Below are 27,024 nucleotides of genomic sequence, written 5' to 3' on the forward strand. Positions count from 1 at the left end.
AGAGATTTCCTGGAAAGATATTGTCCATGTGGTTTCAGTTAGATTTATCAGGATAGTATGAAACGGAGAGATTTCATAACGGCCTCTACCCTTGGGAATTTTTTTTTAGGCATGATCACCTGGGGAGTGGTGACTCCTGCCCTCTCTGGCAGGCTCGCTCAGTTTCTGAGGCCAGGCATGGGGATGTGGCTTTTCAGAAGCTTGAAGGTGTTTCTGATGGTCAGTTCCCATGGACGCTCCTGAAGCCATCCCCTCAGCCAGACCCTGCCTGCACTAAGCCATCGTCTTTCTTCAAATAGCAGACTAGTGTGATTGGGTGATGCCTTTGTGCCTCTTTTTTTATAAGCATTTCATAACAATACACAAAAGGGAAGAAAGGCTTCAGTTTTAGGAATGTTCTTTCATTGTGCCCAAGTCAGCTTTTTTTAGCTGATATCAACTAGAATCATTCTACTGCACATCGGTGACTTGCTTTCTGGCAGTTGAGACTTAAAGACAAAACCTATCATGTAATATATTGTAGGGAGATTTTCTAATCATTAACAAGCTTAGCAGGAACAGACGAGAAGCCAGTAAGCACGTGTGTGGCAACTCCTTCACAAACGTGCCCTTCTTGTGTCCCGGCTGCATTGTGCGATTCTGGGCTTTGCCACTGACCACACATTTCCAAGTTTCTTTAGCACAGCGGCAGGCCTTTGTTTTGTGTTGTACAGACAGAGCAGTTCCCTATTCTGACCTTTCATCTTTCTTTCCTCTCCAGCTAAAACATGCTTTTCACGGCGGGTGGCTTGACACCTTTGAGAACCTGCCAGCTTTGGTTCATGTGGTAATTTGGGCAGACACATTGCCAGTGAGCCAATTGGGGTATTTTTGCCTGTCCTCCTGTTTTCTCTGTTACATTCAGAAAATACTAACGCAGTTGGGGGTTAGACACTAATTGTTCAATACCACATTTTATCTGTTGCAGGTACAGGATTATCATGGACATAAGATTTATGACCCTTATGCTTGGCTTGAAGACCCAGACAGCGAGCAGACAAAGGTAATTAGGGCTTATAATTAAAGATGAGGTGGACTTAGTACCTTAGTACCGATGGCCAAACCCTAGCCATTGGTAGCTATGGCTTTTTCCTTCCTGGTATCTTCCTGTGTTTTCTTCCGTGGGGTGGTGAAGGAACCTGTTGGTGCTACCACTTTTTGTCAAATGATTCATGGGTGAAAGATGAGAACATTTTAGTCCCAGAGAAAATAAAAAATGTTTGCAATAATGTTTAAGGTTTATGGTGACACCGATGAACCAAGTATTTGAAATGAAAATAGGAGAAGTAAAATTCCAGGTAAAAATGAAAGCATAAAATAATGTGAAGGGAAAGTTGCCTAAAACATTTTTTCCAAAGAAAGAGGAAATCCTGTAAAGTTGGCCTTTGAACAACCTGCGGGTTGGTGGCATTGACCCCTCTCCCCAGTGTAGCTGAAAATCCAGTTATAACTTTTGAGTCTCCAAAAAGTTAACTCCTCATAGTCTGCTGTTGCCAAGAAGGCTTACCGATAACAAGAAGAGTCAACACACATTTTGTGTATGTACTGTATATTATCTTCTTAAAATAAAGGAAGCTGGAGAAAAGAAAATGGTATTAAGACAATCATAAGGAAGAGAGAATACATTTATAGTTCCATACTATCGAAAGCTCAACTGTATACTGAACAAGTATCAGGTCTTAAAAGTGAATGCTGGTCTTGAATTACTTATTGATTTTAATGGAACAACAATAAAATAAAAACCAAATGGTAAATATACGAACATTCTTATAGAAGTAAGGGGGTGGAGAGGAGAATTTTCTGTTCTGTCTGAAAATACAAAGCTTTCCTATTCTTTTAGAGATACTCAGGTTTTTTTTTTTGTTTGTTTGTTTTAAAGATGTATTTATTTATTTGAGAGAGAGAGAGCAAGCAAGAGCACATGAGTGAGTAGAAGGATAGAGGGTAAGGGAGAGAGAGTCCTCAGGCAGGCTCCCTGCTGAGTGTGGGGCCTGATGTGGGGCTCAGTCCCAGGACCCTGAGATCATGACCAAACCAAAGTCAAGATTCGGCCATTTAACCGACTGAGCTACCCAGTGCCCTGAAACACATAGTATTTTGAGCTGAAGTCTCATTTCATTAATGAAGTCACACCTCAGTGCTATGTCCTACAGATATTCTGTTCTCCTTGGAGTGCCCAGGACTTGGCATTTGGGACTCATCCTTACTTATACTGTATGTGGTTAATTAGTTTGTTTGGTGAGCAGATCATGTTTCTCCAATCCGTCTCAAGTGCCTTGACTCCTTTTTATAACTATATTTATGTATTACTTAGCACATGGGAAGATGTATACTATTTCTATTCCAGGAATTCATGTGAGCTTCTTTGGAATCCCAGAGTACACATTTCCCATTTTTCAAAAAGCAGTGTTAAATACACTCCCTTTCTGTCACCCTCCTGTTCTTCCTAGCATGTCTGTCCTTTTTCGCTCACTGCAGAAGCCCTTACAACTTCTCCTCTACCTTTGTCCTTGAAATAAGCACGCCGCCATTTTGAGATTTTCCAGTGGTGTTCCCTAGTACTTGTAATCCTTCTCTCCCTTTCCTGACTTTAAGAAAGGCAAAGTTCTCCTGGGTGAGAATGATTGGTATTTGGGTTTTCATGAGGTGGTTATAGAGGTGGAATAGTAGAGACTCCAGAATAAGAAACTGATGGAGATCTTTTGGAGTGGGCGAAGGCTCCAGCTCTGCAGGAAAGGCGAGATGGCGCAGGGAGCAGGTGTGGGGCTGCCTCCTCCCCTCCACCCTGCCACGCCCCACCTCACCCAGCATTAGTTTGAGCTGGGGGGGGGGGGGATTGAGCCTGCCATAGGGAGTCACAGGTAGCTGCGTAGTCTGTAATGAAGGAGAAGCCCCAGGGAAGGGAGTGAGCTTCCTGGGCTTCTCTGAGAAGAGTGTCCCCAACGACTGTCTCTTTGATGATGTCTTTGTCTGGGGTCATGGATACAGCCTTGATTTCTTCAAGCTTTGATGGTGATTGAGGGATTCAGCAAGATCAGAATGACCCAGTTTTAGTTTATGTGTTATTGAACATAACATATAAACTTGGCTGTTCCTTAATTGATACTGGCTGGTCCCGTGGTTGCCAAGCCACTTATTAGTAGATGAAACTTTGCTAGTGATCTTAACAGCTAATGAGTGTACACTATTACTTTCATGGTGTACATTTACTGGATGCTTACTCTGTGCCAGACACTTTATTGGTAGCTTTGCATACCCCGTTTCATTTAATTCTCTAAGTCTAAAATAGATCTTTTTATTTTCCCCATTTTACAGATGAAGAAATTGAGTTACTGATTAAGTCCAAGGTCACTGGTCTAGTAGGTGTGGAGCAAGGAGTGGCATCAGGGGCCACAGCTGGTTATCAATTTTACATTAAAAAATAATAAAAGAAAAAAGACTCTGGCGTTGGGAATGCAAGCTGTAGGAATGTATTCTCGTGTGTGCCTGCCATGGGATTTTGTGGGCCTTCTGCGAGGACCATGGGCCGGCCCCCATGCCCGGGCTAACCTGCGCATACGGCTTTGCTCAGGTGTCAGAGGAGCTTTGCAGCTTCTGCCTCCCCTCTGCAGTGTCCCTGCACACCCTTCTCACTCCGCTCCAAACAGGTTGGTTAGTGATAAGTAGTATGTCATCTGGTTTCTAAGGGGTTAAATTTCGGTCACAGACTGAAAAGGGTAGGGTGTGCTTTTCCAGTGAACATTTTTTGCTCATAGTTGTACACATACACACAAAGGTGGACTAGTCAGATCTTGGTGAAGAGGACTGTCTTCACATAGCCTCCAAAACAAAGAAGAAGAAGAGGCTTTTTCTTTTCTTTTTTAAAGATTTTATTTATTTATTAGAGTACAGGCAGGGGGAGTGGCAGAGGGAGAAGGAGAAGCAGTCTCCCCACTGAGCAGGGAGCCTGATGTGGGACTTTGTCCCAGGACCCCAGGATCATGACCTGAGCAGAAGGCGGTTGCTTCACCGACTGAGCCACCCGCGTACCCCTAAGGCTGCTTTTTTCAATAAAAACCAGCCAGGAAATGAGGAACATACATCGCTATTTTATACTAAAATCTGAAATGCTATCAGTAGATCTTTGATTTAATCTGGTATTTAATGTGGGTTATCCATTTCTGACAGTGCCTGGCAGTTGAGGCTTTATCTTTTATAAAAGAATATCAGAACAGACCTGTAGCTTAAAAAATTCTCAAAAACCAGAGTAGGAGGGTGTTGAATCTAGACGAATCCTTTCAAGCTGTCAAGGCCCATATAATCCCATTTTAGCAAACGTTCCAGATTGTAGAAGATCTTGCACAACTCACTTGGTTCTCTGAGGTAAATCCGACCTTGACATGAAAACTTGAGATACTTGGTAAAGAGGAAACAGACCAGGGCTGCCCATTAGATATATAATACCACCCACATACGTAATTCAGATTTTTCTAGTAGCCACATTTAAAAAAGTGAACAGAAACAGGAGGAATTCATTATATAGTACTATATCTTATGTAATCAGTATTTTCAAAACATTAATATCTCAACAGGTAATATAAAATATTAACATATTTTCCTTTTTTTTTTTTTGAGACTAAGTTTTTGAAACACGGTGCGTATTTTACATTTCCTGCACATAGCAGTCCTGAGCTGCCACATGTCACGTGCTCAGAATCCACACGTGGCTAGTGCTGTGTATTGGACAATGAAGACTTATGGACCAGTCCTTCGTGTGACTATAAAGAACGTAAATAAGTGTTAGTAGATTTAAAAGAAGGCAGAATTTATCATAGGAAATGAAGAAGAATTTAATATTAGTATAGAAATGGATTTAATAAAGCTAGATAATTAATATCAGAAATTAAAGAAAATCTAAAAATAAAGTAGGAATAACAGTGCTTTATCAAGATGACGTCTCATTCAAAAACAACTTAAATAGTAGGCTAAAATGTCTCTTGTCACTACGATTTTTAGATGTTTACAAAAGCTTTGACCGGTACAATAAAACATGAACCAAAATTTGGAGAAAAGAAAATTATCATTCACTATAGATTATATAGGATATGTAATCTAGAAAATCTAATAATATATAATTAGATTATATATAGATTATAAAATCTATATATATAGGTTATATATTATATATTATATATTATATAGATTATATAATCTATATATAGAATCTAGAAAATCTAAGGGAAACAAATGAAAATTTATTAGAATGATTCAGTAGAGTAGGTACAAAATAATTTGTACAAAATAAAAAACTGTTACCTCTCATATATGTCAATAATAATGAGAAATTAGCCTATCTGATAGCAACGAAAAGCAAACACTTGGGAATGAAAGAGATTTCACACCTCCTGCGAGAGTAACAATGCCATTTTGGAAATACGGAGATCTCAGAAAGGGTCAGTTTGGGCCGTTATTTCTAATAGTGAAAAATTTTCAGCAGTAGGGTGATATTTTAGTAGAATATATTGAATCTGCTCAGTGAATTAGTAGATGCATCCGTTAAAATGCTGGGCTGTAAAGATTGTTTACTAATCTGAAAAAGTGCTTCTGGTAGGTTATTAAGTGGGAGAAGGATGCAAAATTCCAGTGCTCCAAACAATTGCAACTTTACAAATGACCTTTATAAAAACGATTGTTGGAGAATCTATATGGGAAAAGGAACTCAACCACAAAAATCAGATAAAGGGACAGCTCTGGGTTAAACATACTTTAGAGACCTAGGCCTGCCTCTTGAAGCATCTGAACCACAGTGAAATCTCACTGGCATAAGTGGAACACCAGGGTCACCTTAGAAGTTCTCAGCGTGGAGGGCTAGGGAGGGAGGTTTGCAGTCGTTCAAATGATTCAAGGACTAAACAGGCAGGCCCAGCAGGCAGTTAGCTCATACTCTCCTTTCAACAGGCGTTGCCAGCGTGTCCCACACACGTCGTAGGAGGCAGTTTGGAGCAGTCTCCCTGCACGTTGGTGTTTTGACCCCGAAGTTAATTTGAACCTTCAGTCTCATAACCAGGCCCCACTCCCCCATCCTCCATGCACTGGCAGTAACGTGCAGTGGTGGAGAGTTTAAAGCCTCATCTTTAAACTTTCTAGATTTCGTTCTTGTTTCTGGTGGCAAACAAGCAATCCCCAAGCCCCACACTCTGCCGTAGCTTTTTGCAACCTCTTTCTTCCTCTCTGTTGGTATCCTGGCCCCTTGGGAGGTGCCCTGCTCAGATGTTATTTCAGATCTTACCATGGTCTGTCTCCCTCTCTTCCTCCGCCTGTCCACAAGCTACTCTCCACACCCCTTGACGTAGCTGAGCCACCTGCCTTTGTCACTGTTCCCATCAGTACAGACCAGCCTCCGTCATGAGCAGCCACGGCCCACTTGTCAAATCCAGAAACTTCCCAACCCCGTGTTCTTCACTGTTCACGTGGACCACATATCTGGGGGAGTCGTGGAGATGTACGAGTGTCCTGCCTGGGGGACTGCTCTGCTGCTTGCTTCCCCGGACTCTGCTTCTGTCGCTTTCACGGCTGAGCTGGTGGTCTCCCTGGGACCAGTGAATGAGTATTGGTCTTGGCCTCACCACCCACTGTGGTGGTGTCCTTCCACACCGCGCTGTTTGCTCCCCTTCCCAATAGCGATAACTTCCTGTCTTTACATCATTGGGCTTGGTTTTGCAGCCCCAAGGTCCAGATAGAAGCAGTGTCCTCCTGAGCTCTTGAGTCTCTCAGTCTCACGCCTCTCAGTCTCACGCCATGTTTTGTGGCTCCAGCTTCTTAGTTGCATATTCCAGAAGTTGCTACTGAGTTACCAGAAGGGAGATACACAGAGGAAGGAAGAATTCAATCTTTCAAGGGATAGCTGTCTTAACTGTAACTAATTGTCAGATCTGACTCTCCCCGAAACTGTCCTGGGACTTTGCTACAGGAGTAACTAAGTATAGAATATCAGTTGTGTATATCTAATGGCCAACTTTTTTTTCTCCCTAAGAGCTGCCCTAGGCAAAATGAGAGTAACAACAATTCCATTTCCTTGGTGGATCATGAAAGAAGAATGCTAGTAAGAACCAGCAACAACAAAACCAAAGAGTCATTTTTATTTATATTCATGCCTTCTGATAAAATGAAATAAAATTACCATCTGTTTCAGAGAAGATCAAAGGAATACGCAACATAGGTCTTCTTCCCTAGGACATTATTTGTTCTTCCTTCCCGTTCCCCCATTGGCCAGAAGAGTTAGTTACAGGTTGCTAGCTCATCACACCTGCCGATAAGGGGCCCGGAATCAGAGAGGAGAGCAGGAGTCATTCAGTCTTCCAGAGTAAGACAGCTGGTCATGTCCCTTTCTCTTCCCCTGTCCTTGCACTATTTCCTTTCCTGGCAGGCAAGATTTAAATCTTAAAGGACTTCTGATCATCTCTAGAATATTGAAGGAGGCTAGAATTTCAGTGTAGGTACTGCAATGTCACGGAGGTCAGTAGGGAGGTCATCACCTGCTTTCAGAAAGACATCCTTCCTCCTTCTGTGAGGTCTCTTCTTGTTTGCTTGCTTTTGTTTTCACTGTTGAAGGTTAACCCTAAGAACATGTAGTGTGAGGAGTTCCTGTTCTGTTTTGGTAGCGGTCTGGCCTCCATCTCCCTGGGCACTGTGCTTTTCCTAGTCCGGAGCCAGAGCCAACCTGTGGAAGAGCCAGCGTGGAGCTGGGAGGCAAGACTCCTCTGCCCAGTTGCATTTGTGCGTCGGGCCACTGGGCTGCCAGGCTGCAGAGCCGACGGAGTAGAAGCCTGTCCCCAGGACTTCCCGTGCTGTGACGGGCGAATTCACTGTCTCTGAGCCAGATAAAGTTTACTGGAAATCAATTGAAAGCATAAAAGACTGGTTTGGGTTTCCCATGTTCTCTGGAGACTTCAGGACAGGCCATGAGTATCTTCTTCGCGACTAGTACCTTCACCGTGTGGGCGGCTGGTCTTCCTCATGGCCTTTCTGCTGGGAGGCCATGTGGAGGCGGAGGGCATTTGCCAAATGGAACTGGAGTCAACACAAATCCGAGCTCTTTTACCTCCATTTTCTTGTGCTCTGTCCATGGCAGGCTACCCTAGCCCGGATTCCTTTTTTCCATGTCTAAAATGAGTATGATCATAATCTGCTTCCAAGGTGTTCGTGGCCTTCAAGTCAGCAAATGCACAGAAGATTTCGCTTTTTATACGCTGCAGAGGTCTGTGCAAAGATGGTGCAGTGTGGGGCGCTGCTGCTTAATGGGCCGGAGCACTGGACCTTCAGACTCAAGTGTTCCAGCTCCTTAGTCAGAATGTCCAACTTCAAGACTCTTCTCTTTATTTTCATCTCATCCAGGAAACTAAGCAGGATTTTCCTTTGGAAGCTTACGTATTTCAGAAGAATGTGCTTGACATTCTGGATGCTGGTGTTTTTCCAGGGAACTATGACCTCATAAGTGAGGCTTCTGTGTTCTAAAGCATGATGATTCAACAAAGGGCAAAGATTACCTTAAAGGTGGAACCCCTTTTAATTGGGGCCTTTTGAACTCCACAGGCAAAGCTGGCCTGTAAAATACTCTTCCACCCTTTCATTGATGTTCCGTGTAAGGGTCTGGATTCAGAATTACTCCTGTGCTGTCCATTCTTGAGTGGAAACAGGAACTGCCTTAGGTAAATATGTTAACCACATATTATGTCAACCTCCAAGACTTGTAAGGTGTTAAATATCTCACCACCTCCTCTGGGAATGTTTACCCTTATGGTACTTTGTAAACATACTTCTCATAAGTCCACAGATGAAATATGTAAGTAGGGAACAACTTCCTTTTGATCTGTGGATGGGATAATCATCAAAAGTATGAGGAAATGGGGCATGTGGGTGGCTCAGTCGGTTGAGCGTCTGACTCTTGATTTCAGCTCAGGTCATGATCTCACGGTCATGAAATGAAGCTCCGTGTCCAGCTCTGTGCTGGGAATGGAACCTGCTTAAGATTCTCTCTCCCTCCCTCCCTACTCCACTCTCTTTCTTAAAGAAAAAAAAAAAAAAAAGTCTGAGGAAGTTGCTGGTACTGGGCCATCCTCTTTTCTAAGTACTGCTGGCTCCCTTCTTTTTCTCTCTCCTCGTGCCTTCCGTAACCAGGGTTTTGATGCAAGCAGCAGAAGTGGATTCTGGCCAACTTCAGCAAATAGGGAATTTATGGCAAGGATGAGGACAGCTCCTGGGGTGGACTGAAGGGGTAGGCTTGGAATAGGCAGGAACCAGGTAGTCGTAGGGCTCTGTGGCAGGAATTTCCACTTTTCACCCAGCACTGTTAATGCTATCAATGATCTTCATTCATTCAACCCTCTGTCCCTTGCGTCGTGACTGTCCCAGGAGAGGGAGGTTTGATTGACCGAACTCCAGATATGTGATCAGTCTTTCCTTGGCTGAACTGTGGCCTCGAGAAATTTGGTAGAAGCCCCAGGAACCCTCTTTGGCATCTGTAATGTTGAAAGCCACCTGGAGTTACTGTCTGTTAAGAAGGAAGGACGCTGGAAAAGAAGAATGGATGCTGGCTGTCCCAAACGTCACAGGTCTGTGGGTTTCACCCTCTTTTCCCCTCCATGGGGGTTTGTCCCTCTCCAACTCCCCCTAGCCTACGTTGACCTGTGCGAGACAGATGTGGCCCCTGTGGGCAGGGAATTTAGATGCCAGCACAGGTGAACCAGTGATTTGGGGGTGGGCAAGCCACTTAACCTTTGAGCTGCTACAGGTCAGTGCTGAAAGGACACTGAGCCACATCTGAGTAGAGTTTGGGACACTAGCCCCCTGTGGTCACCATCAGGGAAAGCTCCATTTTAGAAAAGCAGGCCCCAGACCACTGATGAAATACTTTAGATTGCTTAAATACATTTAACACTGATATCTTGCCTGTGGACAATTAACTTGGCTTTGGTCTTAATCATCTACAGTGTTCCCTTAAGAAAGGCTGGGGTGTCTGGGAAGCCTGTCGGTAAAGAGCTAACAGCTGAAGAAGTGAAATAACTGACTTCTCCCAGCCTCTCTTTTTTGCCCCCAAACTTAGGTGTCTAAAATCCATTCACCACCTCACACTGCCATGTCCAGGGAACAAAGTACTTTGTCATAAAAAAAAATAATCTTCCTTGGGCACTTAGTGAAATGTGAGTGCCTAAGCCGTAATTCTGGAGCATCTGATAGCTGTAGAAATCTCTTTCCCAAACGCTTCACCAGATAATTAAGGTCCAGAAAGCTTAGGAAAACTGCCATAATACCTTTGATTTATATGGGGTCTGCTTTCCAGGTGCCAAAATTCTAGTAGATTCCTCACTGTTTCTAGCACCTTTATAGATTGGATGGGCAGTGTTTATGGTTCTTTCTTCATTGGGAGAAACCAAGGCATGTGTTAGAATAAGGACACCTAGGACTCTCCTGTTTAACATTGTACAGCATTGTGGCCATTCGAATCAGCTGTCTGTTTAGTCATACGTGTGATTCTTGGGGGTTTCAGTTCTGCCTCTGTAAAATCTCATGCCTTGCTTATTCATTTATTTTTTAATTTTTTTAAAAAATTAGATCTCTGCTGACGCTGCTCTGGCTCCGGCAAGGCATTCCTAGACATTTGGTAGCTTCCTAACGTGTCTCTCTTCTAGAATTTTCTTTCTACCCTGTTCCCCCCAGCAACTAATGAGAACCTGTAGAGATCTTAGAACCTGTTTATTCACGGGAAGGCAATAGTGTAGGGTCATTTAATGAGCAGCTTTGGAGGCAGAAAGACTGGTTTGAATCTTTATGTCACAATTTCCTCAGATGTGACATTGGTCATATTTTTTAACAGCTCTGAACTTCAATTTTCTGATCTACAATTCGGAGAAAACTACCATGTATCGTTGTGGTGAAAATTAAGTACTGCTGTTTTTGAAACATGCAGCAAAGTGGTAGACTCAAGTCAGTGCTTAATAAACGCTTGCTGTTGCCTTTATCGCAGAGCAGTTGAAATAGCACAGAAGTGATCTGCGTGATAATTTAGAGCTCTCGGGGACAAGTCCTTTTGCTGCATTAATTCTTGGGCTTGTTTCCTCTTTCATGGTTATTACCTTGTTCAGGTCTTCTTTCTTTTTGGATTAATTTTAGTCCTTTGTATTTCCTAGAAAGTTGTCCCATTTCGTCACGATTCTAAAATTGACCGACAGTGGATTATGTGTAGTATTTCTTACATTATTGGATTTGCTCTGTATATGTCTATATTTCTTTATCATTTCTAATTTTGAATTTCTGTACCATTTCTCCCCCTTTGATGATTAGGTTAGCCAGAGCTTTGGTTGAATTTGTTTGTTTGTTTGTTTGTTTGTTTTAAGAAGCAGTTCAAGGACTTGTAAGTTATACTTTTTAGTTTTCTGGTTCATTAAGTTCTTATTTTCTTTTGTTACTTTAAAACCTCTTGATGTGAACATTTAGTTTAATTTCACTTTCTCATTTACTGATGAGACAGCATTCGTGTAGATAAACCTTTTTTTCAGGTTTTGCCAGCCAGGACTTGTGTGAGCTTCTGATCAGTTCCTCTTCTGGGCTGCTCGTGTTCAGCTGACCTCACCCTGCCCAGCCAACAGCAGGACCCCTGGAAGAGCTATGTTAGGACTCCTGACTAGCGGTGCCTGAAGCCCAGCTTACTAGCTCATACTAAAAAGGAGCTGCATGGCTCCCGTAACTGGTGGCCAGGGTGTACGTGCCTTTGGGCAGAGCTCAATCCAGGAGTGTACGTATTTCCGGAAGCCTATCTCTCTTTGTCTTATAAATCATCTGCTTTCCTCTGATTGTTTTCTAGTAGCCTCTTCCATGGGGTAGGGAAAGATGGGCCTTGCCTGTTGAAGTTTTACTCAGTCCTCATAGCTAGTTGCTTTGCCTGGGCTCACGACTACTCTATTAACTGTTGCCATAGAGAAGACATGATGGAAAGACTTTGCTTGTAAAATGAATAGGGTTTCTTTACATAAGAATGTAGAAAGGAGTGAGCATAGTTGGAATACAGACAGAGGTGTAAGGCACACTCTCTAGGACAGACGGCGGTGCAAGCTACTGGTGCCCAGACATGGTAAGACCTGAGGGATGGAGAGAGAGAGTAAACCACAAACTTCCTGCAAACCTAACTGTCACTTTCCAGACCCAGCCTTTTTATTCACACACCTCACCTGTGCCCAGATCAGCCCCTGGATCTGGGGGAGGGGTACTCGGAGGGCTGGTAAAGATCACGCTCCCCTCCCCCACGCTCTCTGCGGGCCTCCTCCAAGGTACCAACAAGAAAGAGCTATCACCTCCAAATGTTTCACCGCATCTCATGAATTTTAGTTCTTAATAACCTCATTTCTTCTTGTTTTCCATATTCTTATTGTAGTTTGGATTCCCTCATTGATAAAATAGTTGTTCAAGAGAGGATGTGTATGCATTTAACCTCTTCATGGTCAGGTTTTTAGTTAGATTTGGATTTGAGGTGCCCTGTGTCCTCGTCAGACTTCTGCTTAGGAGCATGTGTGCCAAAGGACTGAGCCAAATGGTGTGAAAGTTCAGCGTGGAATGGACTCTCTGGTAGTGACTAGATTGGAGAACAAGGCTGAATTGTGAGGTCAAACCGATTTGCACATATGGGACAGGTAGAGAAGGTGGAAGGAGACGTGTCTGGGCTTCTGGAAGGCCCACCTGCTCTGTGAGTCATGTGCTGCTGGAAGCTCAGCGCGAGCCTTCCTCACCTGAGGGCAGAAGGGCCCAGAGGAAGAGGTGGACCTGCTGTGGGATTTTAATGTGAAAAGGCGAGCCCAATGGTTGGGGCTCTCACCACTTGAGTTCAGTGTTTCTGCTCCTTGGGAATGAGTAATGGGTTTGGGGTCCAGGAAGAGAAAGGCACCTCACTTAGTTGAGGCTCATGGCATTGTGGTTACAATTGTGACCTAAACCAGCTTTCGTTCTTGAGATTTAAGATTTCCTTTGTTGTCTGAGATCCTGCTAATTTTCATAAATACTCAGGGAGTACTGGAAAATATGGACCACTCTTCTTTCGCTCTTGCTCTTTTTTTGGGGGGGGGGTAATTTATTCCTCATATTCGCCTTATAAAGAACATTATTCCATTCTGTTAGAGTCTCAATTTCTAGATGTGTTTCCTGAAGCAGCCGCATCTAATTTTCTGCCTTCAGTGTTCTGTGTGACTGTCCAGCCTTCCTGGAGTGGCCTCCCGGCCCTGGGTCCTGTAGCCTCAGGAAGGAGCTTTGCCACCCTTTGGCTTCCTTTTTATGGGTGTATCCCTGCACTTGGAGGGTCATTTCTGAATTCTGCTACACTCTCAGCAGTGACAGGCGACCCACATAAGCTTCTCCCTCGGGTCTCCAGAAAGAGCTCAGCCCTTCACTGGGCTGGGACCGTGGTTTTCTGTCAGGCCTTGCTCTGACACCAGCCGTTTTCCCCAGAAGCCCCTGAGAGTTGCTTTAACTGGGTCATTCATTTATATATATTTATATTTATATATGTGTGTTAAATTTGTGTATATTTATATTCATTTATATATATTCATACACACACACATCCATGTGTTCAAACTTTGTGCTATGTACATAGCACTATCCCTAGTTTTTTTCATTTACGTGGGAAGAGTGGAGGTTGAAAGCCATGCCCAAGTCAGTGTCTGGTTCTCTTAACACCTGTGTGCCCCAGTCCCCTGCACCTCTGCCCCGTCCTGGAAGCAGTTTCCCATTTATTTGTTCTGCTGCAGCACTAACCCTTATCCCTGAACCATCTTTTTAATCTTACATTAATTGTGGTGTTTTGTGTATACATAACGAGTAACTAAATGTATGCATCATTTTGCTCATACACATATGCATTGTACTTATGAAAGGACTTGAGGTATTTATGGATTAAAATACAGGACACGTGAGGACAGCCTGAAGAAATTCTTTCTGAAGACAGGTGGGGTAAAGAATCTCTAGCTTCCCTCCAGAGTGACCCTTTGCCAAGTGGCTTTTCATTTTTCTTTCATGAGCATGAGAACATGTCATTCGGCACCTGCCCTCTGACCATTGCTGTGTGTGCGTGTACCATACTGTTGACAACAGGCGCCAGGCTGTACAGCGGGTCTCCAGAACTAACCCCTTATGCAGAACCGAAACATTGCTTTGCTGGTGGAGCTTCCTGACATGTGGGGCAAAAGCAGATGTGAGTAGGGTTTCTTAGTATTTGAGCAGCTATTCGACGTGTTCAGATCCATCCAGGGCGATAAAATCTAAACTGTTGGTCTTCAGAGGCTCAGCCACAGGCGTCACCGATGGGCTTCTAGAATCCAGTCGCTCTAACAGAACTCTGGAGAGTGACCGTGGACAGTGAGGCTTCTGGAGGAAACAATGAGAATTCTAACTGTCCTCTCCCTGCTGCTTCATCATCGTGGAAATCAGCCGGTTTCTTCCCTGTCTTTACTCCTTTTCTCCCCGATTTGTTCTAACATTGAGACGAGGAAGCCAGACTATTTAATACATAAATCACCAAGAAGGTATTTTTCTGATTAGAATATCAGAAATCATATTGACAGCACGGGGAACCCTAAACTTCACAAGCCCTCCTACAGAAAACTTGCCACCTTCATCATGAAGAGGATTTGTCCAAGTTATAGAGAAGTGCATGAAGGAAGAACTTGAGACTTTGAGGAATTTGATCACTGTTTGGTTTATGTATAGATATTTGACTTGGAAGGGAAGAGTCTCTAAATATTCTCTATTTAGAGTAATTAATTGACTAACATCTGTGGGTTGGGGGTGACAAAATTGGTCACAATAATCCTTGAATTGTTTCGTTATTTAGTGGCATTATTATGCCTGGCGCCTCAGTTTTATGAACATTTGAAATGAGAAAAGCCAAAGTGTCTGCTCCCGTGTGAGCTGGATTCTGGGGCTGCAGCTGTCTCCATTGTGAGGCATCCAGCAGAAGCCTTGTGAGATGGAGAAGCAGCTGAAGAATGCAGTTCCATTCCACCTTTCCAAAGAAAATGAACTGAGCCACCTCTGTCTCTTGGACCCTCCATGGTCCTACTTGCCCAGGATAAGGTCTAGATCAGCCTCAGACAAGCACAAACCAGAAGGATAAGGGAAACCAAGCCTGTAGGGTACCCTCCTGAGAGGCCTTTCAGTGGAAGAAGAGGCACCAGTCAAGACCCTCAGCATGCTGGGATCCCAGGGTGGGAGCCCTAAGTATCTAGAATGTTCTGATGAGGCCCTAGTGGAAATAGCCATCATATCTACACACTAACATGCACTGTGCCCATTTTTCTCTGTCCCCATGCCATTACAGTGGTTGTTCTGGTCGTTTTAGCGACCAGCCCTTTCACTTGGCCTTGGCTCTCACCAACCACTGGCCCACCATCCTGACCTCCACTTGAACTCCCCTGGTCTATACTTTACCCAAAGCAAGGCTAGTTTTTGTTTTGTTTTGTTTTGTTTTTAAAGATAAACCAGATATAGAACTATCTCTTTTCCTAATCATACCTTGTTTTCACCTAGAATGAAGATTCAAACTCCTAACTGCTCTCCAGGTGTTACATAGTCAGCTCTGTCCTGGGTCTTGGCTCCCTGTCACTCATTTCCAGCCTCATCGACCTCCCTCCTCTCCTTCATGCCTGTCAAGCTCCTACCCCTCAGGGTCCTGCATTTGCTCTTCCTCCGTCTGAAATGCTGCTCCTGTCTTTGCATGGCTGCTCCCTCTCCCCTAGCAGACCTTTCCTTCAGAACCTCCTCAGAAGGGCCTCCTGGCCACCCTCCCTGACAGTGACACCCTCACTGTCCTCCTCAGTGCTTCCCAGGATATGTGGTAAATGATGGTTTTTAAATTTCCAAACCATAGTGGGTTGATACTTTTGTAAATTGTAACAAACCTGTCGCCGTGAAGTCCAGCTGCTGACAGCTCCCCCTCTCAGTCTCTCTGTTTCCTCATCGCAGCCGGGGCAGCAGATGCTTCTGGGCCAGCGGTGGTTGCAGATGCATGCGATTGTATGTCCTTGGGACTCCGCGTTCTCTGTAACCCTCTGGCTGGTGTTTTGTGTCTTCTGGTAGAATGTTCACTCCACGATGGTAGGGAGCAGGTCCTAAACTTGTCACCCCTCTACCCACAGTGCCAGGACTAGTGCTGATGCACACGAGGTTCTCAGTAAGTTCTTGCTGAAGCTCCAGTACCCTGATGTACCTGTCCAGCCTTGCCTGACCCGGGTCGGGGAAATCATCCGAGGCCAGGCTGCCCTATCCCCACTGTTGTCTGCTTTTTCTTAGCCCACATCCGGAATCAGACCTGCAGTCACTCCTACTGTGACTGGTATAGAGTACCATGATCCTTAAAGTAGGAGATGGAGGGGCCCACCCCCACACCCGCCAGACTCAACTACTGAGGGCCCACTGTTGGCTGGAAGCCTTACCGATAGCATCAACAGTTGATGAACACATATTTGTGCGTTAGTACGTATTATATACCATGTTCTTACAGTAAAGTGAGCTAGAGAAAAGTATATAGTTATTAAGAAAACCATGAGGAAGAGGAAATACATTTACAGGACTGTAAAAAGTCCACAAATAAGTGGTCCTGCATGGTTTACACCTGTGGTGTTCAAAGGTCAACCATAATTCCACTTCAGTGCCATGACTAAGTCACTGCATGACCTTGACCAGCTGACTTCAGTACCACAGGCCTCCATTTCTACGTCTGGAAAGGAGACATGGCATTTCCTTCCATCGTGAAGTCAGGTAAGGCTCTCGCACACACTTTGGGATCTCCGCAAGGCTGCCCCAGAGGGGCTTCACAGCCGTGCACTAATGTTTTTCTATAAAAGACCAAACTTTTTCTATAAAGGACCACATATTAAATATTTTTGATGTTAGGAGCCACGTAGGGGTCTCTGTCAGGTTTTCAGGTTTTTTTCTGACTCTTGAAAATTATAGAAACTGTTACTAGCTCACCCAGGCCAGGGCGAAGCTTGCCAGTCCCTAGTGGGTGGCAGGCAGCTGGAAGTATATTTCTTTGCGACTCAGTACATTTTATTTTCTGTGTGAATGAAATAAGAAATGTGACCCATAATAGTTTTATTTTTCTTGAATTGATCCTCTTACAAAGGTTGTTCATCATTTTAGTCATACTTTCCACTCTTTGTTGTTTGCAAGCACATTTTAAGTATTAATGCATCTTAGAACAGCTTTTCCTCAGCACAAAATCATGGTTCTCCAGAGCAGAGTTGTTGGTTCTTGTGGGAGATTCCATCTGAAGATCATTTTGAGCTAGGCGAGGCCCTTGAGGATCCATCCAAAAGTAGAGTCTGATAAAAACACATTTTTGTCTGCCATTCAAAATGGATTGTGTTCTTAATTTCTTGAAGTTTTCTTCTGAGGACTTACTTGTTTGCAGACATGGGGTTAAACCTTCAGTTGAATTTAGAGCTGATGCACTTACTCTTATTTCATTTCTTAAACTAGCTTTTATAGTATAAAGAACTAAGTGCTGGGACGCCTGGGTGGCTCAGTTGGTTAAGCAGCTGCCTTCGGCTCAGGTCATGATCCCAGCGTCCTGGGATCGAGTCCCACATCGGGCTCCTTGCTCCGCAGGGAGCCTGCTTCTCCCTCTGACTCTGCCTTCCACTCTGTCTGCCTGTGTTCGCTCTCGCTAGCTCTCTCTGACAAATAAATAAAATCTTTAAAAAAAAAAAAAAAGAACTAAGTGCTAAGTTACAAATAAGGCATGCTTGGAAACAGTTGATCTGTTGTAAAACCTGCCCCATGTCCTGCCTTTGCTGCCAGGGCCCCCTGGCTTCTTGCACACAATCTCTTGCCCTTCTTGCAACCACTGCTATAGATATTCTCATTTAATGTCACCACCCTCCCATTTTTTTCTTAAAGATTTCATTTATTTATCTGACAGAAAGAGCACAAGCAGATGGAGCAGCAGGAGGGAGAGGGAGAAGCAGGCTCCCTGCTGAGCGGGCAGACCAACTCGGGACTCAATCCCAGTATCCTGTGATCATGACCCAAGCCGAAGGCATATGCTTAACTGACTGAGCCACTTGGGCACCGCACCTCCACCCCATTCTCCAACTTTTAAAAAATATTCTTTAGGGACACCTAAATGGTTCAGTCAGTTAAGTGGCTGCATTCGGCTCAGATCATGATCCCAGGGTCCTGAGACCAGGTCCACTTCAGGCTCCTTGCTCAGCAGGGAGCCTGCTTCTCCCTCTGCCTGCTGCTCCCCCTGCTCGTGCTCTCGCTCACTCTCTCACTTGCACTCACTCTCTTGCAAATAAATAAATAAAATAATCTTTAAAAAATATTCTTTAGTTTCAACTATTAGTAAGGTTCTCTGAAGTTGACAAATGACTAGGTAGTAGGTCTTAGAAAGATTGGTAAATTTGGTAAAATAGCACCTAGGTATTACTTTCTTTAACTCTGATGGTTTTGGGGACCACAGGCCGCTGACTAAGAAGAGCAGGACCTTGGTGTAATGTGGACATAGCTCACTGCCTGCCTGATGTTAGCACAGTAGACTGTGTTAGTTAAGAGGGTAGATGCAGGAGCCAACTCTGGGACTTCCGAGCTGTGTGATGTTGGCCAGTTTTTCATCTACTCTGAGACTCCGTTTCCCCATCTGTAACACAGGGCTAATTGAAGAACCTTCTCCATAAGATTACTGTTGAGTTCTAGATGAGTTAATAGTACATAGTGCCACGTAAGGACAGGTTAGCATTTATTAAGGGAAGAATACGTTTTCATGAATATGTATCAGTGGATAGCACTCCACATAGAAAATTTTGTATCTAACTTGCTTTGTCCATTTAAATTTTCTCCATAGGCTTTTGTCGAGGCCCAGAACAAGATTACTGTGCCGTTCCTTGAGCAATGTCCTATCAGAGGGTTATACAAAGAGAGAATGACTGAACTGTATGACTATCCCAAGTATAGTTGCCACTTCAAGAAAGGAAAACGGTATGTGAGGTTTTATTTAAATTTTCTCGTTACTTTTTAATAGAATGCTTTCTTAAATCTTAAAATACAAATTCTAAATAACTTACCAGTTTATAAAATCAATCTGTTATGAAATTGATTAGCTTCTGTGCTTGAGTATGAGAATACTGTTTTTTGGTCTGTTGTCCATATTCTTAAAATCATGATTTAAGAAACTTAGTAGAGGCATTTCCTAGGAAAGCAAATCTAGATTATAGGAAATAATTGTTGTCCTATGGCTAATATTTGGGCTAGCAGGATTTGTAGACAGCAGTGGAGATTTGTTTGCCTCTTAACTTCTCTTTGGCTTCTACTACTAGAAAAGCTTTTATTAAATGGATTTCTTTCATCCCAGAGTGGAAGTGGACCAGGAGGTGGCACCTATTCACTTCTTTGTTCCTCTCTCTTTCATACCAATGTAAACATATTCTCTTGTTCTTTTTTTAAGTCTCTGTGGAACCAACAACAAATTTACTTGAGAATTTCTTAGACCCTCCTCTCTCTCTCTCTCTCTCTCTCATTCACACATACATCAGCTAGGTACAATCTACATGCCTAACCCTTTCTGCTGCTTGTTTTGGTAGTTAAATTGAAATGGCACACAGAAATGTCCATTCACTTATCTATCATCCATAGCTGCTTTTGTACAACTATAGAATTGAATAATAGCAACAGAGACTCTATGGCCCACAAAGCCTAAAACATTTGCAGTCTTGCCCAATACAGAACAGGCTTGCTGACACCGGCCCGAGCAGCCTGTCTAGGGAAGGATCCAGCGTTTCATTTTGGAAGATCTGCTTTCTTCTCCATTGAAAAGAAAAAGTTACTGCTTTATTTGATTATCCGTTTTAGTTCTAACAAATGAAGCAGTCTTGATTTGTCCGCATTTAGCTAATATGCAGGATTACAATAAAGTATTCCAATACTTAATTCAGGTCCCAAACTCTAATTATAGGGAGGTGGTGGGACCTTCCATCCTAGTCCCCATGTGTCTGGCTTGGCCTGTTTGCAAATGAACATTTGTATGTTTTTCCTTTTCTCTGTGCTTTGATTGTACCCTACAGATGGAAAACTCCACGGCTCAATAAAGACCATCTCTGTTCCCCAGGTATTTCTATTTTTACAATACAGGTTTGCAGAACCAACGAGTATTATATGTACAGGATTCCTTAGAAGGTGAAGCCAGAGTGTTCCTCGACCCCAACATCCTATCTGACGATGGTACGGTGGCGCTCCGAGGTGAGTGCTACCCTGGCTAAGCCCATAGCAGTCCTGGGGCCCCCACTCACCGCTAGTCCCCTCTGAAAAACCAGACAGGATGGACCATATTGGAGAACAGGTGCACATGCAATATCAGGAAAGCTAATTTTTGCACAGTGTCTTTAGAATACATGAGTAGCCACATGTTCTGGTGGCATGAAGCAGAACTGGAGAATAACTCACACTGGGCCCAAATTAGCTTCTGGGGCTTCTGAGACATTTAAGAATCGTCACCATTGCTTCTAACATCCCTGAGACCTCTCTGTGTTTAGGAAAAAAGTCTTCTATAAGTAATCTAAGCTCTATGAAGAATGTTCCAGCTGTGAATGTACAATAGGAAAGAATATTTACATGCTCTCTTTCCTTGGTGGAGAGGAAATGATCAAAGTTTTAAAATTTAGTTGTTTTAGAATTAAAAGTAGAAAACCACAGTCTTGTAAGAAATTAGACAACTTGATACCCTGTTCCCTGAAGATTGCAAGTTTAAAACTGGAATTAGTTAAGTTTTGCCTGTAGTTGCCATGTGTTTCCTAAATAACCCCACCCTGAGATAACCTCCTCCACAGGCCCTAAAGATTACCCTAGGCTTGTGCCATTAGCACTAGTTCTAAGGAAGGAAGTTGGCGAGTCACTGGTTCTATAGTTTAATAATTGTATACTCTGAGAATCATCTGTTGTTAGGATCCTAGATTTTGGTGAAGTTCGCTCAGCATTTCCCCCATAGCATCTTCTCTTTTGTAGAGAAAGCACAGGCCAAGTCTCAGCCCTGTGGAGTTGAGTGATTAGAACATTCTAGTCCTATAATCAATTAGGTGGGAATGAAAGGACCCTGTTTTCATATCACTCTGTGAAGACCCTTTTATAAAGCCACTCAGTCATTTGGTGGTTCTTCCCCTCTTTCTCCTAAGTAGGCTGTGTATGTAAAAAATGATACTTTATATAATTAGTGTTGAAAGTAATCAGTATTGAAAATAAGATGCCAGGCAGCTAACTAAGAATATTCTTCCATGAGTTGAGCTTGTGGTTCTAAATGAATGTATGGTTCTGTGTAGTAATAAGTCCAGTGTAGGATATTGTTTAATTTTAAAAACAAATATTTGTTAAAATTAAAGTTCTTATAACTCTCCAGAAGAACTTCCATTATAAGAGGGTCTCTAAAAGTTCATTTCCATAACTTTAGCGGAATGCCTGCCACGGATGGGTCCTGATAGCTGAAAGGGAAAATTAGACATGGGACCTGGCCTCAGTTTTGTAGTGTTCTGAAAATGATACAGGGAAGTTACAGTGTGGGTAAACATACAGGTTCTTTTGATAGAATATGATTTTTTTGTACATTACAAATCAACATTTTTATTTAAATTTTTCCTGAAAATTTTCTAATTACATATAAATAATTTATGTAGAGTGAGAAGTATTAGCTCCACATTGCCTTCTAGACTCTTCTCTGTATTTATATACAGATGAGTTTGAATACTTCATAGCAATTATAAAGGATTAATAAGTAGGTCTTGTGAAATTTTAAACTTATTTGCCACTAACAGAAATTCCATGTAAAACAGTAGGAAGCCTCTGAAAATAGTTGGGTTTCTGAGTATAATTTTCAACCCTTGGTACAGTTTAACAAATATTAAAAGAGGAAATCTGCAGTGTCCGTGTCTGGTACCAAATGCTCTCTATATATGCTTTATAAAAGCAAATATAAACATAGAAAATTTCTCAACACACATTCCGTAGTGATTAGAACATTCTCTCATGGACTTAAAGAAGTAGACACCCGTAACAGTTCATAGATGGTGTTGCTTTTCTTTCTTTTTCGTGGTTGCTTTGATACAGGCTCCGTGTGAGCCTTCACTGCAACCCTCAGGCTTTTTTACCTGGGCTTGTGCTGGTCAGGTGGTGTGGACAATGTTAATCCTTGAGTGCCAGCGATGCTCAGAAAATGAGGGTATAAAGAGTGATTTCAAATACTTTGGAATCCATTCCAAAAATTACTTAATGGCTTCCATTTAGTTCTGTTACATGGTATGTGTCATAATCCAGTCATTACTGTAAAAGCAGTTTCCTTATTCTTTTCCCCTCCTCTTTAGGGTATAAATAAAATATGCTGAAAGTCTCAGATGAGCTCTGCTTTTAACTGAACTGCTCACTGAATTATAGCAATATAAACGATGGAAGCATCTTAGCAATCCAATCCAATATGTCGTTTTATAGCCGAAGAACCTAAGACCCAGAGCACTTGTCCAAGCTCTTGAAGTGAATTCCTGTGTGACCCAGTCTTAGTCCCCAGAGGTCCTCAGGACAGGCTTCTTGCTGCCTCCATCACACATCTGGCAGAGAACATGTCAGGCAGCATGGAGGGCAGCAGGCAAAGCTAGGGATTGTGTCCCCATGGGCACTGTGTGAGAATTTGTCCTGTGTCCCACAGGCTATGCCTTCAGTGAAGATGGGGAATATTTTGCCTACGGTCTGAGCGCCAGCGGCTCAGACTGGGTGACAATCAAGTTCATGAAAGTTGATGGTGCCAAAGAGCTTCCAGATGTCCTCGAGAGAGTCAAGTTCAGCTGTATGGCATGGACCCATGATGGGAAGGGGATGTTCTACAACTCCTATCCCCAACAGGATGGAAAAAGTGATGGTAAGTGAAGGTGGCAGGTGAAACACCTTTCTCATGAAATACAAGTGTAACTTTACATAACTTGAAAGGCTAAACCCTACATAGAAGTAGTTTGGTATAGAACCAGATTTCTTCAAAGGGTGTTGTATCAGCATTGTTGTATGACAGATCACCCCAAAACTAGTGTCTTAGAATAATAATTTTTTATTTTTTAATTTTTTTTGCTTGGGAGTCTTGGGTTGGTCAGGTAATTCTAGATTAGCTGAGTTCTGTCATGTGTCTGTGTTCAGCTGTGGGTCCATTGGCCTTTGGCTTGGCTCTGATCCTTGTGGTTTCTCCTCCTCCGGCAGGCCAGCTTGCTTGGTTTTCCTGGCAACTCACTGGGATGTGAAAGGCATAAGCCTCTTTGATACCTGCACTTGCTGCTGGCCCTAAATCATGGTGCTGTTCTGTTGGCCAAAGCAAGGCACGGAGCCAGCCCTTGTTCAAGGGGTAGAGAAACAGATACAAGGAACCAGGAAAAACTAGGCCATTATTGCAATCAGTCCTTTTCAAATATGTTTTATCTGCCAAGGGGTCATGGAGAAGATTTTTTTTCCCTTGAAACTGCTTTATTTAATGATGTTCGGTGATTATAAATAATTTATAAACTATACATTTATATATAATATAATATAATATATAAATATAATATAAAATAGAAATATTTAACATAAATTTATAAATTGTAAATAATAATAAAAAATAAATATATTTTCGTACTGTAGTGATCACATCTCTTCCTCCGATTAGAAGTTACAAGTCATTTGGTTGATTTATCTTGACACTTTCTCCTTGTGAACTTCCAGGACACACCTTTGTTCTTCTTCTCTGCTACACAAAGGTCCTGCTGTGTTCAAGCAGTCTCTTTCCCCCTTCACTCCTCACCTTTCCAGAGAGAAAGGCCCACCTACCTTGTACCTCGCTGTTGCAAGCTGTCAACAGTCACCTTCTTCATGCTACCCCATCTCTCCACAGGGACCTGTTGTCTTGGTTGGTCTTTACTCATGGGTTTTACAATCCCTTTGTGGGAGGTTTGGAGCTGAGGTACAGAGGTACAGAGGCTCAGTGGCTCAGTTACTTGTTGGAGGCCTGGAGCTGGCAAGAAGCACAGCTGAGCCAGTACTTTCTGCTACATATGCTGTCCCCTTATCATGTATCTTGTCTTTAGATATGCTAGCTTGCTTTTCTGACTTCCCCCAGTTGAATTGGGAATAAGACTATAATTCTTTTCATCTCTTTCGGCTATCTTCAGCTTTTGCTACCTTTTAGTTAGGCTAAATCAATACTTTTTTCTAAATTCTACAAGAGGGGCTGATTTAAGAGTAGGCTTTTTATTTGAGGATGTTGGCTAAAGAAAGACCTCTGTGCTCTCTATACTAAATTAGCTGCCTGTGTTAAGAGTGGTGCTGAGTTAGAAATGACTACTTTGAGTTCTAGGAGACCAAAGATGTATTCCCCTGGCCATTTCTTGTTAGAGAGCAATGTTATTAATTTGTGAAAAACATGAAAATTATTATTTAGGCTCAGCTTTCAGTGGCAAAAACAGTAAAGCTTAGTTACAGTGATTGATTTCAGAAAGGTACTATCTGCTCCCCGCAGTAATTTGCTGCCCTCTTGTCCAGAGGACCTCAGCAGCCCCTCAGGTTGTGGGGTGGAGGGACTTACCAATGAGGCTAAGCCTTTCCAACCATGTGCTTCCTGGAAAACCCATGGAAAATCACCAAGTGCTGTAGAAGCTTTCTTTTATATTATGGTGTTCTCTTAACTTCTTTTTCATTGTCCTGAAAGCTTAGTACCTTTTTGTAATGAAAAAAATAGTTCAATCTCAAAACATCTTCCAAAATCAACAAATATGTATGAATTACTTCCAGGGTGATACCCAACCAGTACTTTAAAAAAAAAAAAAAAAGGAGAGTGAGACTTCATCTTTGAGAGCCTTTTTAGGTTCACAGCAAAATGGAGCAGAAAGCACAGATTTCCCGTACAGCCCCTTCCCCACACATGCAGAGCCTCCACTATTACCAGCCTCCTTCCCCTGAGTAGATACAGTCGATGACCCTCTATTGACACGTCATAATCCCCCCAAGTCCAGAGCTTACACTCAAGCTCACTCTTAGTATTGGGTAGTCCACAAATTAGACAAATGTAAAATGGTATGTTTCCTCCGTTATAGTATCATACAGAGTTTGACCCCCCCAAGCCCTCTTCCACCTGTCAGTCTTCCTTGTTCACTAGCCTCTGACAACCACGGATCTCTCTACTGTCTCCATAGCTGTGCCTTTTCCCAAATGTCTGTAGTTGGAAACACACACTGTATAGCCTTTTTAGACTGGCTGCTTTGACTTGGTGATAGGCATTTAAGTTTCCTCCATGTCTTTTCATGGTTTGATAATCCATTTCTTCCTAGTGCCGGATAGGATTCCATCATCTGCATACAGCCCAGTTTATTTATCCTCTCACCTATTTTTTAATCCATTCAGCTACTAAAGGGTATCCCAGTAGTGTGGAAGATGTGACAGTTATCAGTAAAGCCACTATAAACATCTGTGTTCAGGTTTTTGTGTGGACATAAGTTTTCAGATACTTTGGGTAAATACCAAGGAGTGTGATTGCTGGATTGTATTATAAGAATGTTTAGTTTTGTAAGAAACTACAAACTGCTTCCAAAGTCACTACGAATTTGCATTTCTGCCAGCAATGAATAGGAGTTCTGTTGCTCCACATCCTCATCAGCATTTGGTGTCGCTGTTGTTCTGGATTTTGTCAATTCTAATAGGTGTGTAGTGGAATATTATTGTTTTAATTTGCATTTCTTTGTGACATGATGTGGACCATCTTTTCATGTGTTGCTTTGCCATCTGCATATCTTTTTTTTTTTTTTTTTTTTAAAGAAAGCACACACATGCACAGGGAAGAGGCAGAGGGAGAGAGAGAATCCCCAGGCTCTACACTCAGCCACTCAAAGCCTGATGCAGGGCTGGATCTCATCACCCTGAGATCATGACCTGAGCCAAAATCAAGAGTTAGATGCTTAGCCCACTGAGCTGCCCAGGTGCACCTGCAAATCTGCTTTAGTGAGGTTATTGTTAAAATCTTTGGCCCATTTTTTGATAGGGTTAGAGTTTCAGAAGTTCCTTATAGGGCCGCCTGGGTGGCTCAGTGGGTTATGCCTCTGCCTTCAGCTCAGGTCATGATCCCGGCATCCTAGGATTGAGCCCTGCATCGGGCTCTCTGCTCAACAAGGAGCCTGCTTCTCTCTCTCTCACTGCCTGCATCACTGCCTACCTGTGATCTCTGTCAAATAAATAAATAAAATCTTAAAAAAAAAAAAAAAGTTCCTGGTAAATTTTGGGTGAATGTCCTGTATCAAATACGTCTTCTGCAGATATTTTCTCCCAGTCTGTGAACTGTTTTATTCTCTTGACCGTGTCTTTCACAGAGCAGAATTTTTTTATTTTAATGAAGTCCAGCTTCACATGGTTCTTTCATGTGTCGTACCTTTGACATTTTATCTAAAAAGTCATTGCCAGGTCTAAGGTCATCCAGATTTTCTCATATGTTACCTTTTGGGAATTTTATAGTTTCACATTTACGTTTAGGTCTGTGATCCATTTTGAGTTAGTTTTTTTGAAAGGTACAAAGTCTGTGTCTAGGTTCATTTTTTTGCATGTTGGTGTCCAGTTGTCCCACCACCATTTGTTGAAAAGGCCGACTTTGCTCCTCTGGGGTGGGCTTTGCTCCTTTGTTCGAAGACCAGTTGACTGTGTTTACACGGGTCTGTTTCAGGGCTCTCTGCTCTGCTTTATTGATTCACCTGTCTGTTCTTTTGCCAGTATCATACTGTTTTGATTACTTACAGTAAATCTTGAAGTCAGGTAGTATCAGTCCTCCAGCTTTGTTCTTTCTCTTCAATATTGTCTTGGCCATTCTGGGCTTTTTCTCTTTCCATATAAACTTTAGGATAAGCTCACGGATAGCCACAAAATAGCTTGCTGGGATTTTTATTGGAATTAAATTGCATCTGTAGATCAAGTGGGGAAGAACTGACA

General features: G+C 42.7%; 1 protein-coding gene across 1 annotated transcript in view; it reads left to right on the forward strand.

Moving 5' to 3' along the window:
- The window catches only part of PREP (prolyl endopeptidase), a 112,215-nt gene that overhangs the window by 4,387 nt on the left and 80,804 nt on the right, over positions 1-27,024 (forward strand). The window contains exons 2-5 of the mRNA XM_082730540.1: positions 968-1,042; positions 18,908-19,041; positions 20,168-20,298; positions 22,745-22,954. Coding sequence (XP_082586666.1) covers positions 968-1,042; positions 18,908-19,041; positions 20,168-20,298; positions 22,745-22,954 — 550 coding nt within the window. The remainder of the gene's footprint in view (positions 1-967; positions 1,043-18,907; positions 19,042-20,167; positions 20,299-22,744; positions 22,955-27,024) is intronic.

This window comes from Mustela nivalis (genome assembly GCF_964662115.1).
Source record: "Mustela nivalis genome assembly, chromosome: 5".
NCBI classification, from domain to species: domain Eukaryota; kingdom Metazoa; phylum Chordata; class Mammalia; order Carnivora; family Mustelidae; genus Mustela; species Mustela nivalis.